This window comes from Chiloscyllium plagiosum, chromosome 3 (genome assembly GCF_004010195.1).
Source record: "Chiloscyllium plagiosum isolate BGI_BamShark_2017 chromosome 3, ASM401019v2, whole genome shotgun sequence".
Classification (NCBI taxonomy): domain Eukaryota; kingdom Metazoa; phylum Chordata; class Chondrichthyes; order Orectolobiformes; family Hemiscylliidae; genus Chiloscyllium; species Chiloscyllium plagiosum.
Window position 1 is genome coordinate 104,808,185 of NC_057712.1, and position 21,197 is coordinate 104,829,381.

Genomic DNA, 21,197 nt, shown 5'->3' on the forward strand with positions numbered 1-21,197 from the left:
TTGTTGGGTTGAAGGTGGGGGAAGAGCTAACAATCTGGCATCAGCACTTGCAGAATTGACATAACTGACAACTGTCCAACACATTTCTGTGTCACCCGCTGTGAGATCCTGCAAAGGTCTTCAGCAAGTCACTGGAAAGCTCCAGAGACAAAAAGTTGAAGGGCAAGTTGATTTTGAAACTAATGGTGTGCAGCATTCCCATCTCAAAGTTTGCAACAAATGTTTCTTACATCAGGTTCTAAATGTCTGCTACCACCTGAAATGACATCTGGAGGTACTTTTCAAAGAAGTTTTTACCCTCTGCCCATGGACCTTGTGCACTGGGTATAACCTCCTGTGTGCTGCATATCTCTGCTTATTCCTTCTCCCCAGGGGGGTTGCAGGTCTGTGAGGAGCAGTCTGTAAATATAGTTACTCGTCCTTTGTCCACATCTGTGTATAACAGCACAAACTCACCTATGCTGACCTGCTGGATGAGAGCTCAAAGGCAGAGATCGACCAAACAAGTCAATGATATTGCAAAGTTGGCCAATGATTAGTTGTGAAAATAACCTTTTAGCTCAATTACAGTAAACAAAGCCTTTTGTACAAAAAGGGCAAGAAAGCAGTTCTGAAGTTTGGAGCAATGTGTGTGTCACTGGCAAGGTCTGCATTTATTGCCCATTTCTAATCACCCATATTAATATAACTATCTTTATGAATACAGCTCAGTGACTTGCTGAGCCATTTGGGAGGGAAAATGAGAGGCACATTTTGTTGTTGTTCCAGAATCACATATAAGATTAGACTGAGGAAGGTGGCACTTCTAATTGGTTATTTATTTAAGAATGAGGTGAGGACAATTTTTTTTCTATCAGAGGGTTGTGGGTCTGTGGAATTCTTTTTCCCATAGAACGGTGGAAGCAAGGTCATTGGATATTTTTAAGACGGGGTAGATAGATTCTTGTTAAGAGTGTGGTGCTGTAAAAGCACAGCAGGTCAGGCAGCATCCAGGAGCAGAAGAATCGATGTTTTGAGCAAAAGCCCTTCATCAGGAATTCTCTCTCATTTCTGACGAAGGGCTTTTGCCTGAAACGTCAATTCTCCTGCTCCTCGGATGCTGCCAAATCTGCTGTCTTTTCCATAACCACACACTCGACTCTAATCTCCAGCATCTGCAATCCTACTTTCTTCTAGTAGATTTTTGACTAACGAGCGAGTCAGAGGGTATTAGGGACAGATGAGGAAAGTGGAGTTGAGGCCACAATCATCATTTGATCATCATCAAATTGTGGATTGTGCATTCCCATCTCATAAAGTTGGCAACAAATGTTTCTTACATCAGGTTCTAAATGTCTGCTACCACCTGAAATGACATCTGGAGGTACTTTTCAAAGCAGTTTTCACCCTCTGCCCATGGACCTTGTGCACTGGGTATAACCTCCTGTGTGCTGTGTATCTCTGCTTATTCCTTCTCCCCAGGGGGGTTGCGGGTCTCTGAGGAGCAGTCTGTAAATATAGTTACTCGTCCTTTCCCATATACATGGGAATGGTGGATTGTGCTTCACGGGTCAAATGAGCTACTCCTGCTCCAGATTCATATATCTGAGTTCACCATCTTATTTAAAACACATTAGTAATCAAAGTAGATTTTTAACAGAATCCTGGTAGTTACTAATATTGGCTTTTTATTCCAGATTTATTTAGATAATAGCTGCAGGGGTTGGGTTTGTACTCATCCTTACAATTCATTCATCCAGACCTTGGGATTAGCAGTCCCATAATGTATTAATGGAGTAAAGTTTAATGGATGTCTTCAGTCCCACAATTGCTTTTATATTCTTATTGTCCTTTTATGGTGTAATCCAAACCTCATGGGCCCACAATTAAATTGTAAAAACTATATGAATATTGCAGTAATTGAGTGAATAATGTAATGAAATCGACAATCTTCCTCTCCCAAGGGGCTTGCTCATTGCACGCTCTAACATGCTGTAGTTAAATGCACCTGCCAGTGGGTTGGAGCCAGCTTCCGGATGCACCGTCAGTGAGTCCATTGGTATCCCCCCACTGGCAGGGAAACCTACACTGCACTGCTGAGAGTTCAAGACACATTGTTGCAGAAGAACTTGTAGACTATATATCAGCATGTAACTATGCTAACAGACCGAGTGAATGTCTGAAGCTGAGATGGCGGTGTCAATTTTAACTTCGGTTGGGCAGGATGATGAGCTACAGTGAAGAGTTCAATGCAAGTTCAGGATGGGACTCCAGTTATTTTAATTCCATCTGTCACTCTGATAAGAATGCAATGAAAACAAACAGGTTTACTGGCTATTGTAAATGAGAAATAAAATGCCAACCACGTTTGTGGTTTGTAATTTTATCTGATGCCCTCATTTAGCTGTTTGATTGTGAACACTCTCAGATATCCAATGCTTTTTGAATATTGCAAAAACAATTAAGGAATAATTTGATACTTTTCATTGCAGCTACTCTGTGTATTTGCCATTGGATAGAACATAGAACATAGAAAAATACAGCACAGTACAGGCCCTTTGGTCTTCGATGTTGCGCCGATCCAAGCCCACCTAACCTACACTAGCCCACTATCCAATGCCCGTTTAAATGCCCATAAAGAGGGAGAGTCCACCACTGCTACTGGCAGGGCATTCCATGAACTCACGACTCGCTGAGTAAAGAATCTACCCCTAACATCTGTCCTATACCTACCACCCCTTAACTTAAAGCTATGCCCCCTTGTAATAGCTGACTCCATACGTGGAAAAAGATTCTCACTGTCAACCCTATCTAAACCCCTAATCACCTTGTACACCTCTATCAAGTCACCCCAAACCTTCTTTTCTCCAATGAAAACAACCCCGAAGTGCCTCAGCCTTTCCTCATACGATCTCCCTACCATACCAGGCAACATCCTGGTAAACCTCCTCTGCACCCGCTCCAGTGCCTCCACATCCTTCCTATAATATGGCGACCAAAACTGCACACAATACTCCAGATGCAGCCACACCAGAGTCTTATACAACTGCAACATGACCAGGGCTAAAATGCATTTCCTCCCATTTAGTTTATCTAATATCCATCTGTCACTCCTCAATCCATTGACCTAATTGCACAATGACTCTTTGCAATCAGAGATAACTGTCTCACTGCCCAATATAACAGCAATTTTAGTGTTATCTGTAAATGTACCAACCATGCCATTGATATTATCATCCTAACCTTTTACATCAATGACAAACAAAAGCCCATCCAGTACTGATCCCGGTGGAACATTGCTTGTTATAAGCTTCGAGGCGAAAGCAAAATCCTCTATTCTGTCTCCTTCTGTAAAACCGAACTTACATCCAGTTGTCAAGCTTACCCGCAATCCCATGTGCTCTAACTTTATTAATTGGTCTACCATGGGGAACCTTATCAAACGCCTTACTAAAGTCCGCTTTCCCCTCATCAACCTCCTTCGTCATCTTTTCAAAGAATTCAATAAGGTTTGTGAGGCACGACTTGCCCTTCACAAAACCATGCTGACTATCCTTGATCATATTATTCCTATCCAGATGTTCATAACTCCTATCCCTTACAATTCTCTCTAAGATTTTGCCCACAACAGAAGTGAGACTCACTGGCCTATAGTTACTAGGGTTATCCCTACTCCCCTTCTTGAACAAGGGAACCACACTTGCTATCCTCCAGTCTTCTGGCACTATTCCTGTAGACAACGAGGGCATAAAAATCAAGGCCAATGGCTCTGCAATCTCCTCCCTTGCTTCCCAGAGAATCCTAGGATAAATGCTAGGATATTTCTGCAATCTCACTTTTCCCAAATGGTTGCTCTCAATGTTGGCACTTGAAATGGTGCTGTATTGAATTCATGGCAAATTCCATTAAATATTTTTAAAAATCTGTTCAGTCATCCATTTGGGAACAAATAGTTTGTTTTGGTCCAGGGCTTGAGTTGCTCAATCTTGAGCATCCCATTCACTCTGTACGTCTGAGCATTTGAACTTAGTGCAAAATTAAATTAGTAAGAACAACTGATGCCATTGCCTTCAGGAGTTAGGATTGCTTGGTTAAGAACTATCAACTGAGATTGGGTGACTAACTTAAACGTTACTCTAAAGTATCTACTTCTTTCACAGAACAGTGTGAAATGATTTACATTTGGTGGGCATGCATTATGTGAAAAAGCAACAATGTGGACCAAATCATAAAATTCAAATAAGAACAATTGCATTGCATATCAAACACTGTGAATATTATTCATTATAACGCACCCAACAAAGAGCAAAAAATGACTGTCTAACAAAGATCACTGATCTGGAATGATACAAAGATTCAGTGCCAGGTGATAAAAATTATTTGGATGCCAACATAGGAGGTATGGTTAGTAAGTTTACAGTTGGCACCAAAATTGGAGGTTTAGTAGACAGCAAAGAAGGTTACCTCAGAGCACAATTGAGTGGCAGATGGAATTTAATTTAGAAAATTGTTAGGTGCTGCATTTTGGAAAGGCAAATTAGGGCAGGACTTATACACTTAATGGTAAGATCTTGTGGCGTGTTGCTGAACAAAGAGACCTAGGAGTGCAGGGTCATAGTTCCTTGAAAGTGGAGTCCCATGTAGATAGGATAGCGAATAACGCTTGGTATGCTTGCTTTTATTTGTCAGTGTATTGCATATAGGTGTTGGGAGGTCTTGTTATGCGTGAACAGGACTTTGGTTAGGCCATTATTGTAATACTGTGTGCAATTCTGGTCTGCCTGCTGTAAGAAGAATGTTGTGAAACTTGCAAGGGTTCAGAAAAGATTTACAAGGATATTACCAGGGCTGGAAGGTTTGACTATATGGAGAGGCTAAATAGGTTGAGGCTACTTTCCCTGGAACATTGGAGGCTGAGAGGTGACCTGATAGAGGTTTTAACCTCATGATGGGCGTGAAAAGGCTAAAGAGACAAGGACTTTTCCCTGGGGTTGGGAAGTCTGAAACTAGAGGGCACAGGTTCAAGGTGAGAGGGGAAAGATTTTCACACAGAGGGTGGTGCATGTATGGAATGAGCTGCCAGAGGAAATGGTGGAGGCTGATATAATGACAACATTTAAAAGGCATCTGGATAGACATATGAATGGGAAGGTTTTGAAGGGATATGGACTAAATGCTGTCAAATGGGACTAGATTAATTTAGGATATCTGGTCGACATGGACAAGTTGAATCGAAGGGACTGTTTCCGTGCTGTATATCTCTATGACTATCTTGGAATGCTGTTACAATCGTCAACTAATTTTAAAAAGAAATTCAAACTTCTAGTTATCAGCTGAAAGGATGACACAACAAAATTTCAAATTTTCTTAATCTTTAACTGTAAAAAAAAAAGATGTCACCTGATGACTGGTGATCATTTAAGCTGAGGGTCACCATCTGAAACAATGGAGAGGCCTTCATGGTAACCTTAGTTGGTGTAGGAATTAAACCCACACTGTTGGTGTTATTTTGTGTTTTATGTCAGCTACCCATCCAACTGAGGCAGCTAACACACTAAATGACTAAACGCTCTTAATACTTAAACATTATTTTTGTAGAAAACTAAAGATTAAAATGACAAAAGAGAATGCTCCTACTTTTACTTTCAGCACAAGCAAGGAAATACAGATATCCGTCATGGATATACATCATGGGTATACTTCATGAATATACTTCACATTGTTTTTTAATAGAAGTTCAGTTCTCCCAAAACCAGTCTGAGATGATTATTGGATCCCATCAGCTTACTATTGTTCCTTTCCTTTCTCAGCCTGGAAACAATTAATCCTAGAATAGTCTTCTACAGCCATGCTTCTTCCCCTAGCACAAGCCAGGCACATCTTTCCTCTCATTTTAGTTACGTCCAAATTTGGTCCTTTTGCTCTAAGTGCAAGGTTCCACCTACATTCCTGTGTGATAAACCACAATGTCCAGCTGCCTATAGCTGCTCTCCCTCTCTGGATCCTGGTACACTAACTTTACCTTCAGGGTTATCTTAGAACTTTCCTCTTTCAGAGCCCATCTCCCTGATGATGTGAATGAAATGGGATGTGCATCAAGGTGGAAATACTGATTATCTACACTTGAGGTTACAGCTCTCTTTTTATCTGAGAAGTGAGTGGACAGTTTTCAGCAGAATTGTTCACAATCCAACATTCTCAGCACTTTTGTTGGACTTGGGGGACTCACAGTTTACCTACTGTCAGCACACAGGATGATGTTTGAATCAGGGTGATGCAGGTTTACTGTCGGGCAGACTTCAGAGCAGTCACATGAACTTTCTGATTTTAGCTGAAATTAAAGACACATCTCAAAATTTAACAATCTTATAGAGCTCAGAACTGTAACAATTTCACCACATTTTAAGCTCATGCTGATATAGCAATAAAAGCTAATAAATAAGTGAAACTTTAAAACTGTGACTTACCATGACGATTAAACTTGATGTAAGTCAATTCCACTTTATGTCTCCTGCTACCTATAACCTAATAAAAGTTTTCCTTCACAGTGTGCTCTGAAAATCTCTCTGTGCAAAAATGGGTTTCTGCCTAGTGTCGTATTTAATAATCATTGTTCAAATACTCAAACTGTGTGTAAGATATACCTCAGCAGACACACAGTTTTATTTTTCACAGAAAATCACAAGGATGAAATTGTCACTGTGTCCACTTGAATTTCCTTGAATAGTCACAGTGTTCAATTTTCTGTGAATGGAAATTAATGTCATCCTCCTCTAGAGGTTTGATGGCAGAGGGGTATTTAATCATGTCAGAGGTTGGCTGATGATCTCACCACCTCGAGAAAAAGTACTATGGGAACTAATGGTGATAAAGACCAGTAGCTCCCCTAAAGCTGTTGTAATGTACCCTAGGATATTAAAAGAAGTTGCTACAGATATAATGGATGCCCTAGTAGTAATCGTCTGAGAATCATTATATTGTGGAAAAGTGCCAAAGGATTTGGAACCTGCAAACAATGGAGTGCTACAGGGATCAGTGTTAGAGTTACAGTTATTTGCAATATATCTTAAAGACTGGGATGAGGGAAGTGCCATCCTTTATCCAAGTTTATGGAGGACACAAAAATAGGTGGGAAGTTCAATGGTGCAGATGATACACAGGCTGCAAAGGTAAATAGATAAACTAAGAGAGTGGGCAAACCTTGGTACATGGAGAAGAGCATGGAAAAGTGAGAGATTATACAGTTTGACAGGAAGAATAGAGGAGCTGAATATTATTAAATAGGGAAAGGTAATAGAAAGTTACAGTTGTGAGGGTTTTGGGAGTCCTTGTGCATAATTTACCAAAAGCTCGATCTAAGGTCAGAAGGCAATAGTGAAGGCAAATAGAATGTTAGCCTTTATTTCAAAAGGAATAGGGTATCAAACTAAGAAACTCTCAATAAGATTATACAAGACAGGAGGTAGATTACACCTGGAATTTGGTGAACAGTTTTAATTCCTCTATCTAAGGAAACGTATACTGGAGGCAGTCCGTAGAAGATTCACGAGATTGATTCTGGGTTTGGAGGGATTAACGTAAGAGCAGAGGTTGAATAGGTTGGACCAGTAACTTTACTGAGCAGTAACTTTATTGAAACGTGCAAGGCTTATGGTAGATATGGAGAGGTTGTTTCCCATTGTGGGAGAGTCTCAGATCAGAGGGTCTTACCTCAGAAGAATGGGTTGGTCGTTTAAGACAGATATGAGAAGGATTTGATCTCCCAGAGGATAGTGAATCTGGGCTGTCCTTTACCACTTAAGGTTATAGAAGCTGAGTTGTTCAAAATATTCAGGACTGAGACCAGATAGATTTTTAATCAGTAAGGGTTATGCAGAAAATTCAGGAAAGTAGAATTGAGGATGTAGATGAACACATGAACACATTCAATGCTCAAGAAGAATTGATAGGCTGAATGGCCCAATTCCCAGGTCTTATAATCTTCCTATCTCCATCCTCATCAAGTGTGTGGCATAAAGACCCAAGGATGCTTTTGCCACTCCATGGACAATTGAGACCCTTAAATGGTCAATTAATAGGCACCTAACCACATCATAGGTAGAATCATAGAGAAACAGAACGGAAACAGACCCTTCGGTCCAACCTGTCCATGCCGACCAGATATCCCAACCCAATCTAGTCCCACCTGCCAGCACCTGGCCCTTATCCCTCCAAACCCTTCCTATTCATATACCCATCCAAATGCCTTTTAAATGTTGCAATTGTACCAGCCTCCACCACTTCCTGTGGCAGCTCATTCCATACATGTACCACCCTCTGCGTGAAAAAGTTGCCCCTTAGGTCCCGTTTATATCTTTCCCCTCTCAACTTAAACCTATGCCCTCTAGTTCTGGACTCCTTCAACCCAGGGAAGAGACTTTGTCTATTCATCCTATCCATGCCCCTCATAATTTTGTAAACCTTGAAAAGGTCACTCCTCAGCCTCCGACCCTCCAGGGAAAACAGCCCCAGCCTGTTCAACCTCTGCCTTTAGGTCAACTTCTCCAACCCTGGCAACGTCCTTGTAAATCTTTTCTGAACCCTTTCATGTTTCACAACATCTTTCCGATAGGAAGGAGACAAGAATTGCACGCAATATTCCAAAAGTGGCCTAACCAATATCCCGTACAGCCACAACATGACCTCCCAACTCTTGTATTCAATATCTGACCAATAAAGGAAAGCATATCAAACAACTTCTTCATTATCCTATCTGCCTGCGATTCCACTTTCAAGGAACTATGAACCTGCACTCCAAGGTCTCTTTGTTCAGCCACATTCCCTAGGACCTTACTAATAAGTGTATACGTCCTGCTAAGATTTTGCTTTCGCAAAATGGAACACCTCGCATTTATCTAAATTAAACTCCCCCTGCCACTTCTCAGCCCATTGGCTCATCTGATCAAGATCCTGTCGTAATCTGAGGTAACCTTCTTCGCTGTCCACTACACCTCCAATTTTGGTGTCATCAGCAAACTCACTAACTATACCTCATATGGTCACATCCAAATCATTTATATAAATGACGAAAAGTAGTGGGCCCAGCACCGATCCTTGTGGCACTCCACTGGTCACAGGCTACCAGTCTGATCGTTCATCCACCACTAATTTTTACTCGATGGTGGCCACAAAGGGAGCACAAGTAACCAAAGGATATGAGGGTGGGGAAGTGGAATGGCAGAAAGGGGATCTGCTCAGAGGTACTGATCGATGACCCATTCTCTGATTTACTGCCTGCGCCTTGATAGGCAGAACTCACAATGGATGGCAGCTCACCCAGTATCCTGATGTGTGCCTGATTGGCCCTTAATTCAGCTGATCATCTCTAAAAGGTGTGGAGGTGGCAGTGTTGGACTGGGGTAAAAGAGAAGGTGGTGGTGAACTGCCCTCTTGAACCATTCCAGTCGACCTGCTGTGAGTTGAACTACAATGCCCTTAGGGAGGGAATTCCATGATCTTGACCCAGTGACAGTGAAGGAATGGTAGTGAAATTTTTCCAAGTCAAGACAGCTGGTGGTGTTCCCAAGTGTCTGTGCTGCCCTTGCCCTTTTACCCTTTTAAGTGGAAATGGTTGTGGGTTTGGAAGGGTGTATGTATGTGTGTGTGTGTGTATGGGGGGGGGTTGGGAGCATTGGTCAGCAGTCACAGGCATGTAGATGATTTGTCACAGTCAGGGGTAAAGTGATACAATTTTCTTACAACCTTGCATCTTGGAAATAAAAGTAAGTGGAGCAGAGGATTCAGGAGAAGTCTGGAGATTAGCTCACTCATACAAGCCCTTAAATCAGGAATAAAATAATGTCGCTGCTGAAGAACTGCAGCATAAAAAACAACAGAAAATGCTGGAAATACTGAGTCAAGTTGAGGATTTAAACTCTGTTCCCCTCCACAGATGCTTGCCAATCTTCTGAGCATTTCCAGTATTTTCTGTGTTTTTTCCTTAAATTGAGAATAGTGCTTTTGACAGTTTGTTCTGAGGAGAGGGAGCTTCAGCATTACTGGAAAAAGACCCTTTATTGGTGCTTTTCTTCTTGTACTCATCAGGATAATTCACAAGACTATTAATTCAAAGGGAAAGCCAACCTTTACATGACGGTGACTTGTGAGTGTTCAGCATGTTGCCTCTGATTTATAAAGCTGTTACCATGAAGAATGTACCAATTAATAATGATTGATAGTTAACAATCCGGCTGTTTCACCTCAATAACAGTGTCTGTTTCAAGTGAACAAAGTAGGTGATAGCCATTTGCTAGTTCATTTCTCAGGGCACTAGTCTGACCATTCTAGACCAAAGCCTGGCTGTTAACTGACAGTCATCATGAATTGGTGCATTCTCTACATCAGTAAATGCCTTTGCCATTTAGAGCTGACTTGCCAACCACTCAGCCCTCCTCTTATGTGTCAGAAATGTTGGTGTTCCCCTTGATTTGGTATTCTTGTAAATTGGCCTGATGAGTGCAAAATGTTTTTACGCACTGTATTTTTCTTCCATAGTATGAACATTCTATATTTGCAAACAGCTAAAAGTTAATTGCCCAGGGTTCTTTATGATTGTCAACTCTGGGAGTAGAGGGAGAATCTCTGAAAACATGACAGTTCAGAAAGGGATAGAAAGGAGTGAGGCCTAGGTGTTAAATCAGATTGTGTTGGTCACTTATAGTTATGAGCTCAAAAGCCAAAGGTTTTACATTTTGATGTAAAACTAGCAAGCAAAATGAGGGTAAACTCAGGTTACAATGAGTAAAAGTTCAGTTTTGGAACTATTTAAAAGAAAGCAAATTCTATCATGCAGAGAATGCTTATTCAGTCCATTCTTTGTAAAGATTTGACTTGATTTTAATTTTGATTTTATTGTGAAACATTCTCAAGTACAGAAGTACAGGAGTACAGTGAAAAGTGTATAATGTCGCCACACAAGGTGCCATCTTAGGTGCAAGTACCTAGATACAAAAAGATAGAAAGAAAAATCAAAGTTAAAAGTTAAACGTTCACATGATAGACCATTCAAGATATATTCACGTGACTGATGTATATCATTTGACAGGTGTTCAATGTTATGATTTTTTTTAGATTACATTACAGTGTAGAAACAGGCCCTTCGGCCAAAGTTAAAAGTTAAACGTTCACATGATAGACCATTCAAGATATATTCACGTGACTGATGTATATCATTTGACAGGTGTTCAATGCTATGATTTTTGTGTGACACCATTATTTCTCAAGATTTTGAGCAGTTAAAGGTGAACTTCAGACCTATGTGTATCTAAGGTCCACTAACTGGTAGCAAATCAAAAACTGTAGTGATTACACTCACTACTTTGTATCATGTTCCCAAGAACACTTTGTTGGTAACAATCCCACTATAAAAAGGAAGTATCCTCTAACCCTCTATGAACAAAAGCACATGAGATCTGTTGCATATGCATATGAAACACATGATACAGTTATTTGTGACAGGAACTCTTTTGACTTTTGCTCATTGTTTAATATTGGGGTACTAGTATTCATCAGAGTACAGTCTAGTTGCCGAAATATTGACCTCCCATTGCTACACGTCTGCAGGATTGCTTTCAGTCTGCAGGATTGGTTAAGGGACAACTTACAGCTTATCCTTCAGGAGTTTTGTAACCAATATTACGTTGTTTCATGGTTTTGTTTCTTATTTCAAGACTAATTGCATCTTTCTCTTCTCTTTCTGTCCACAGAAAGCTGATCTTGCAGTTGCACCCTTGACTATCACCTACGTCCGAGAGAAGGTCATTGACTTCTCAAAGCCATTCATGACTCTGGGAATAAGTATTTTGTACCGAAAGCCCAACGGTACAAACCCTGGCGTTTTCTCCTTCCTGAATCCTCTCTCCCCTGATATCTGGATGTATATTCTGCTGGCTTACTTGGGTGTCAGTTGTGTGCTGTTTGTCATAGCCAGGTAACATGATGCCTTCAGTGAGTTTTGGCAATGCCACTATGTTTTTGCAAATGTTGTCAAAAGTCACTGATTTTTTTTTTGTTGGTTTTGTCCCCCTTTTGTTTTGACACCTCTGTGCTGTTTGTCATCTCTGTCTGAGGAAAACACTTGCTAATAATGGGGAGGGGAAATGCCTGATTTTCAGGAAAACATTTTGACTGGGTTTCTGGTATAGGTAAGCATGCTAGACCAGTATCTCTTGTTTAGTCCCCCTACTGTGCAGCTGACATTGTGTAAATGATGAATACTGTCCCGAAGAAAAATGAAGGCAGTTAATTGAATTTTACACATTACACCATTTCATTGCACACATGGTCTGAAGAATAGAAAATGTGATTTCACAGAAAACGTCTTAAGAGAGGCAATTAATTAGTCATAGCAGGGTTTTTGTGTGGAACAGGCAAAGCAGCAGAGAGACGGTAGTTTATCATGCAGCGCTGACAATTAAGAAAACTATGCACCCAACCCCCACTGTTACCGAGAAATGCTTTTCACCTTGCTTCAAATGCATGTTCTTGAACATGATGCAATTGCTGCAGTTATATACTGCACCAGCTAGTGCAGGACTGACTGACTACATTTTTAAGATTAATGTGGGTAAGGAGCTGTGCTTTATATATTATATCATGCAAGAGTCTTGCTGAGTATGTACTAAAATAAAAATAGTGGCACTGGTCATTCCTCCATGCTGAGTATTTTCTGTTGTTCATAAAGTTTAGCAAACAGATCAGAAAAGAATGGGAAAGTTTCAGAAAGCAATTCCGTGCCCATTTGTCCTTTCTGTATTCTATACAGAATCAATTAGCTCTGCAGTAACAATTGTATGCACAGAACTGCATGCACACAGCAACTTGTAGGTTTAGGAGCAAATTATTGCAGATGCTGGAATCTGTACTGAAAACAAATAAATGCTGGAAGTTACAGTGCATCAGACAGCATCTATGGAGAGAAAGCGAGCTAATGTTTTGCGTCTAGATGACTCTTCATCAACTCTGATAAAGAGTCATCTACACTCAAAATGTTAGCTTGCTCTCTCTCCATGGATGCTGCTTGACCCACTGTGATCTCCAGCATTGTTTGTTGTCAATGTGTGAATTCTCCTTAAAATAAACTGCTGTTGCAACAAACCTGTAAAACTCCCAATCAGCCAGAATTTAAAATGTCAATAATAGAAACTTCATTCTGTGCAAGTAAAAATTGAGCCATTGACAGAAGAGTATGCAGTTTAAAAAAAGATTATTATAACAGCATAAAGCTATCAATCATATACAGTTTTCCCTTTTCCACAGCTGTGCCAATAAGGGTAATTTTTTTCTGGGAGAAGAAAGTGCTGAAATTTCTATTTTTACCTCAGATCTCCAGCATTCGCAATACTTCACTTTTATCCTTTTATGGGATTCCAGGCTCTCAGCCAAGCTTCACTATGCATACTTTGCTGAGAGCACCGATACTCATAGACTTGCCTTCTCGACATGGCTGGGGAGAAGCGAATTATCAAACATTTTGCATTTAAGCATCCAATATCTAATAACTAATATCTTTGAGGAAGTCTTCAGCATAGGTTTCAATTCCATCCCACTTTGTGGCGCAGGGGAATGTAATCAGGTTGTAAAGGGGCTGGTGGGCTCACGGCACCACTTCACCTACAGCCTGATGACATCTGTGGTGTGGCCAGAAGGCTTGTGGGTGGCTTTCCTATCCTGCCGTCAATTGACACCCTTGGATATCCAATTGATGCCCAGTTAAGGGCCTCATCCCACTGGTGGCTGATATTAATACTGCAGGATGGGAACCTCATTCCAAGGCACTCAAAACCTGATCGAGGGTCCAGCATGCATCTAGTATAGGTATGCAGGGAGCCACCCTGCTGCTGAACCTTCACTGTTTCCACTCTCCATCCTGGCATCACTCATACTAGCCTGAATCTCTCCTTGACCCTTGCTTTCACTGCCATTCAGTGGAGTTCCTGGCCTCTGATTGGCTGACAGTTCCTAGAAGGCAGGACTTCCCTGCACCCAGCATCTCTGCTCCTGCAGAAACCTGTTTGGTTAATTGCCTGTCTGGTACTTAATTTGACAAAGAAGGGGACCTCGGCTGGCTTCTCAGCAGACCAGCTGACCATTAAAAGGGTGGCACAGTGACTCAATGGTTAACACTGCTGCCTCACACCACCAGAGACCGGGTTCAATTCAACTGTCTATGTGGAATTTGCACATTCTCCCTGTGTGTGGGGGTTTCCTCTGGGTGCTCCAGTTTCCTCCCACAGTCCAAAAATGTGCAGGTCAGGTGAATTGTCCAGGCTAAGTTGCCCATAGTGTTAGGTGCATTAGTCAGAGGTAAATATGGGGTAGGGGAATGGATCTGGGTGGGTTACTCTTCAGAGCATCGGTGTGGACTTGTTGGGCCGAAGGGCCTGTTTCCATACTGTAGGGAATCTAATCTTAAAAAAAACCCTCCCTTTTCCTCATCTGCTGTATGACTTGAGTAATTTTCTTGCTTCAAGTGTGGTTGTTGCCTTAATGCCTCAGTGCACGTCAACTGAAACCTGCAAACTGACACTTAGGAAAGTGGTTTTCATTACTCCAATGAAAGTGGGAATCATTGGCACGGTCAACATTTATTGCCCATCACAAATTTCCCTTGAGCTGGTGGGGCCACTTCTGAGGGTTGTTAAAAGACAAACAATTTCTATTTGTCTGGAGTCACATGTAATCTAGACCAGATGGCAGATTTCCATCCCTGACATGCATTAGTGAGCCAGATCAGTTTTTATGACACTGGTCTCAAGCTCACCATTACACTGGCTAATTTAAATAAATAGGAAACAATTTCATTTGTATTTAGTTATACTTTAATGAGAAACATTGTATTGCTGTTCCTGAAACATTAGTTATGTCCCTTTATATTTGTTATTAACTATGATAATTCCTGTTAATGTAATATTCCTGACAAATGTATAGGCTACTGATGCCCCTTTAGTACAACAGTATTTTAATTCAGTGTTAACTGAAACAAACTGAGGCAAAGAAAGATGAGGTCCATTGGGCACTATAATTCAGCTTCATATTAAGTCACTTGTTTACATTAATTCCTGCCTGTTCGTTTGTCCAAGTACTTAGTCTGCAAACTTCTCTTCCGGATGCCCAAGCATCCCTGTACAAGGGTAGGGTAACTGTTTATGAATGGACAAATGAGGAACAAAAGTAAGCCATTCAGTCTTTCAAATCTGCTTTGCCACTTTATTTGTTTATGACTGAACCAATTATGACCTTTACTTTCCTGCCCACCCCCACATCCTTTGACTCCCTTGTCAGTCAAGTATCTATTATTCTCAGCAGTAAAAATAACCAGTGACCCCTCCCCCACCCCAATCTCCTGTACATCATGGTTTCTGTCCCTGAATGCATGAGACTAACCTTGTGTGACTGCCATATATTGAATCAGTTCATCTTGAATATGAAGGCCCTCACCTCTTGAATAACCCTCCAGTCCCCCTTATTTAGCCTCACAGATTATTACCTAAGCAAGGTGCCAAAAGGCCACTTCTATTCCCAGACAGCACCCTAGGACAGGCCTCCATAGTTTGGATTCATGCTTAACAGTTAGGAGCATAAAATCTTGTGAGTCGATATATTCACTGAATAATTTATTAAGGTGTGAAACAAATGGTCCCCTGGAGAAAGTCACTTTTGTTTAAATTTCATGCTGTAATTACTGGCAGTATTGAAAAAAGAGAAATGAGAAAAAAAATGATACTGTAACTTTAGCAATTTGTCAAACTACCTCTCTTTTCTTTAGCAGTTTTGCACAATTTTCAAAGACTGAGCCACATGACATGTATTTCATGCTGGGCTCTCCCATCAATCAAAGTGAAGCTAATTTTGTGACACTGCCATTGCACACCATGACTATTCTTTCAGATGCTTAGCAAACAAAGCTATCTGGAATCAATGAAAATGCAAGTCTCTGTACTATTCAGTGTTGACCTGCCAACCCACTGTGTCTAGACGTCCGACATGGGTGAGAACACGCTCAGGCTTTGATTAGGATTGGAACTGTGCTCCATGCTGCTGAGATTCTTAGCAAGCTAACCAGCCTGTTGCTGAGCAGGCAAGGCACCCTGAAAATGCCATGATGAATTTAAGCGAACTCTAATGAATTCCAGAATGTTTTAAAATGACAAAAACAGTAATGGTGCTGAGATATTTGCATTTTTAAGATCTGTGAAAATGTTCGTCATTTGACAGGTGATCCCTTGCTCACTTTTAGCTGCTATTTCTTTGATTTATTCTCCTTCTCCTTCCATTTTCTACTCTCTCTCCTCTGTGGAACACTTACTAAGATCTTGATTTCCTTTCTTGGGTCACGTGCGCAGACTGAGGGAAAACCCAGCTCCGGAAGCTGACTTCTAGAAATGGTCACCCATACTCAACATTTTCAGTTTGGGTGATGGGGTGGCTGGTTTAGAAGATAGTCCAAATGGCCAGAAAGACCCAAGGAGGCTGCCCGTTCCTAAGATGGGCTGGGTGGAAAGCCTGCCTGAGGGAACTAGCACTGTAATGAAAGTTAAAATAAAGGAATGATATATTCAAAATTTCTCTAATCTTCACACCTTAAACCACAAGCACCCATGCAAACAGGAGAAAAAAATAAGTTCTTTGACTTAAAGTTCCAAATCGCAGAGTATATTCTATTTGGCAAAACACTTTCATTCATAAAATAAAACACATTTTAGCAGGTATTAACAGTACTTGACACTTGTTGACAGGTTGACATTTCTTAACAGTCCTTGAAACTTCTTGACAAATAGTCATCACCTCACACTTATTGGCAAGTTCCAATCCCAAGAGTATGGTGCCCTCACTCCCATTTCAGTGGTGCCTTGGAACAATATCAATGTAAGCTTTTTAATTTTCTACACTCGCAAAACAAAATAATTGCATGAAGGACAGACTTGCTTTAATTTCACACTCTGTTTCCCCAATCCCATCTCAATGTAGATGAGATATGTTGGGTCTGGGCGTTTCATTTTGAATTCCAGATATGTACTAGTATTTTCACCGCAACAGAAAGGCACTCCATTCATCTGAGCCCAAGTGTCAGCCTGAGTCTTGCTATTGTGGAAATAGGCTGTGAGTTTAAAGTCCTGTCTAAACTTTGACCTCCAAAACTTGGATGTGAATGCAGCTTTGACCTTGACTTGTTTGTGAAGCTGCCTTTTGGATGACTCATTTCCTTCTGTGTATTCAGTTTTTCAAGAAATTGACTGCACAAAGTTAGACCCTGTCGACACATCGGATGGAAGGTATTGAAGGTGGTGGGGTCAGTGTCGTGGGCTGAAGATCTGGGGGAGAACCCCACACTGTCTCTTTTCAGAAAGCGCTGCCTCATGCTGTATCACTCAGGCACTTTATAGACAGTGATGGGCCTTTCCCCAGGATCAAGAACACTAGGAGCAGAAGTCCCACCCATCCAGAACTGTCAGTGAATCAGAACTGGCTGTGACCAGCGAGACAACCACTCAACCCCCCCCCCCCACACCCTGTGATTGGGGCCGGAACACAGTTGAGTGATGGTGGAAAGGTTGTCCCAAGTGAGATAACAAGAGATGATCAACAACAAGTTTATGTGTTGGCTCTCAAACCACTCCCACTTCATAAACCAACAGTCCTCTCATCTCCTCCATTGGGACCTCATAAGAAAAGATACCATGGTTTTCTTGTGATGCTCCTGGCGGGGTGAGGTGTGTTCACACAAGTGGTGGAGACATGAGGTCCAAATAAACATTATCTTGAGGATTCTAATCTGTGCTGGCCTGAGAAGATTTTCAATCCTTTAATTTTCAGTGCTTTCATACACTTCATGTTTTTATTGACAAGCCTGTATTTTTTCTGTAAATATAGTTGAATTATAATCTGTTGAGTCAGATACGACTACACATACACGTCCAGAAGCATTAATTAAATTTTATTTGTGACAAACCTCACATATTTCAGCAAAACAGCAACATTGACCATTGCATTTGGGAGAATGTGACATTGAAGAAAACATGTCTATCAAAACATTTTGGTTGGCATAGCTCATGTGACAGAGATAATCAAACTTTTGCTCTTCTGTGAATGCTTCTTTCTGTGCCAATGCAGATATTTTCCTTTTAAATCCTTTCTTATCGCTGTTGGGTTGAATTCAGCACCCTACCTGAGCTGGATCTTCTCCTTGTCCCCTATGCTTGATATAAACTTTATTACTGGAAGAAATGTATGACCAAACAGACACTTCCTGCTGAGTTGACAATCTGGTATCTTTGCAATTTGTATCAGAAAGAAGCAGTTCTGCATTCATTCTGCAGTCAATTGTTGTTCAGTCAAGTGGATCTGCTAACCATGAGACTGAATGCTATTTATTCTTAAAATCCTGTCAGGTTCCAAATTTGCTTGACTCATCTTGCTATGTAAGGCCTCATTGAAGAGATCTACACTATTAGTTTTCTAACCTCAGCACTCTTACCATCTTCAAACCATAGATTTCACTTCCTTATCCATTTTCTTCTTCAAAGACCTGATGTTTAAACATTTCCTTGCAGACATGTAAATCACTGATTAAAGTAGATTGTATTAAGACAGTGTTACTTCAGGATTATATTATCCTGTTTGACAAATAAAAGTTCAAATTTACACTTACATCAAACAAAACATTGCAGTGTTAAACCAACAGGTGCCATGATCAACCAAGTCACTGAAGAATTTTGGTGCCAACTTGTTTAATCCTTTTCGTTCTGGTCCATTATATTCACCTAAATTATTGCCCAAACTTTAGTTTCCTTGTTAAACATTTGGCCAATTAACAATATCTATCATCTTCATGCATTGCTCTGAAAACAATGAACAGAATCATATAGCCCTTCAACAACATAGGTTACCGCGAGATTGTGGCCAAAGAATGCAAAAGTCCAGCGTGGCTCATCTTGACCTGAGCAATAATTAACTGCATTTTTTGTGTTTTTTCCATGCAGCGAGGTGAGTTTCTCACCAGGCTATGGTGAGTTGCTAATTAAGGGTGGTTTTGTTAAACACCAAACTAATACCACGATTCACTTCCTTAATATTCAGATTCCTATCTTTCCAAATGTGCTAAACAACTTAGACATCAAGAATTCAAGACATTGAGGTTGGAGCTGGTAGCTTGTGACTTCAGCTTGCTGTTCTTTCCAAAGAACCTTCGTGTTGGACACTGGGCACCCGCATCTCAAGGCAGGCTCCATAGTCCCAGGCCACAATACTCATCATCCACAGAAACTGTCATCCAACTTATACCAGCGTCTATGATTATGCCTCATGGCATATCTCTGATCCAGTTCCAGAATGCTTTTGCACTTCAGTGCTGCACCTTGGGCTGGACAAGCACGATTATGTAATGACGTTGCAAGGACATTTTGTGCTCACTGGCACACACCCAACTCATGGACTGGACCAGGCTGTATTCCAGCCTGTTCAATTGCTGTCATAGCACATACTCACTCTGACCCTATTTGGATGTTCACAACAATCTCTGCCTTGCATTTCCTTGTCTTGCTTTGCATTTTTGCATTTTGCTCCCTAAACCAGTGATTCCAGGCTCATAGTACTGTGGTTTTGCCTTGTCATTTAGCACACGTACAAAACCATGTACCTAGTTATGGTTGTCAGCAGGCCTCATTCATGTCAAGGGAGATATCCTTCAGTCAATAGCTCCAAGACAGTAAATCAAGAGCATCCTCCAGTCCAGGGATTGGACATGATCAAAGTCAAGAGTGTGATGCTAGAAAAGTGCAGCAGGTCAGGCAGCATCCAAGGAGAAGACTTCCTGACCTGCTGTGTTTTTCCAGCACCGCATTCTCGACTCTGATCCCCAGTATCTGCAGTCCTCACTTTCTCCTATTGGACATGATCAGTCAGCCACTCATTGCAGGATCTTGTCCACAAAACTGTGATTTCCTTAATTTAAGAAACATTTTATTGTCGAAAAAATATACATTCCATGATTTCAAAGCCAGAGATAGTTTTGGAGTGCGCCTTTCCCTTAAGACAGTTCCTATCTAATAGTAACACCACTTATCTAATAGTAACACCAAGGAGCTCTATCGAAACTAAGGCAAATTAATTGACGGAGAAGCAGGAGGCATAGTTCCAAAGGTAGAGCCCTCCATGAACCATTAGAAGTCACTTAATAGAAGGAAATGCAAGTTGAAGGAAATGGAATTTGGAAGCCAGTCATTACAGCCAAAGAAGCAGTCCAAGAGTTCCTCAGGGAATTATCCTTAGTCATTCATTTTCAACAGCTTCATCAAAGATTTTTGCATCTTAATGGGAGACTGTTTGATGATTATTCTACAATATTAATGCCCATTCTCAATTTCTGCAGTCACTGAACAATGCCAATCCTGCTCTACATTGAACCGGATAATATTCCAGCTTTAGCTGACAGATGGTAGGTAAAATCATGCCAAGTGTGGACCAGCTCAAACAAAAGAAAACTGTCCAACCATTTTATGAACATGATGAGCAGTACCATGACCTGATTCAGCCCCATCTTGGTGGACACCACTTACCAGAAGACAAAGTGAATGAATCACATTGCCTGAAGTGAATGAATCATTCAAAACCGTGCTTTTAAAAGCAGGGCAAAGAAGTCAGACAATAGACAATAGGTGCAGGCGTAGGCCATTCTGCCCTTTGAGCCTGCACCATCATTCAATATGATCATGGCTGATCATCCTTAATTCTTGGTGGACACCACTTACCAGAAGACAAAGTGAATGAATCACATTGCCTGAAGTGAATGAATCATTCAAAACCGTGCTTTTAAAAGCAGGGCAAAGAAGTCAGACAATAGACAATAGGTGCAGGCGTAGGCCATTCTGCCCTTTGAGCCTGCACCATCATTCAATATGATCATGGCTGATCATCCTTAATCCTGTTCCTGCCTTATCTCCATAACCCTTGATTCCACAATCCTTGAGAGCTCTATCCAACTCTTTCTTAAATGAATCCAGAGACTGGGCCTCCACTGCCCTCTGGGGCAGAGCATTCCACACAGCCACCACTCTCTGGGTGAACAAGTTTCTCCTCATCTCTGTCCTAAATGCTCTACCCCGTATTTTTAAGCTGTGTCCTCAGGTTCGGTACTCACCCATCAGCGGAAACATGTTTCCTGCCTCCAGAATGTCCAATCC

General features: G+C 41.1%; 1 protein-coding gene across 8 annotated transcripts in view; it reads left to right on the top strand.

Annotated features, from left to right (window-relative positions):
• LOC122548404 (glutamate receptor ionotropic, kainate 2) overlaps positions 1-21,197 on the top strand; it is a 442,113-nt gene that overhangs the window by 337,713 nt on the left and 83,203 nt on the right. For all 8 annotated transcript variants that reach the window (XM_043687010.1, XM_043687014.1, XM_043687017.1 and 5 more), the window contains one exon: positions 11,724-11,947. In XM_043687010.1, coding sequence (XP_043542945.1) covers positions 11,724-11,947 — 224 coding nt within the window. The remainder of the gene's footprint in view (positions 1-11,723; positions 11,948-21,197) is intronic.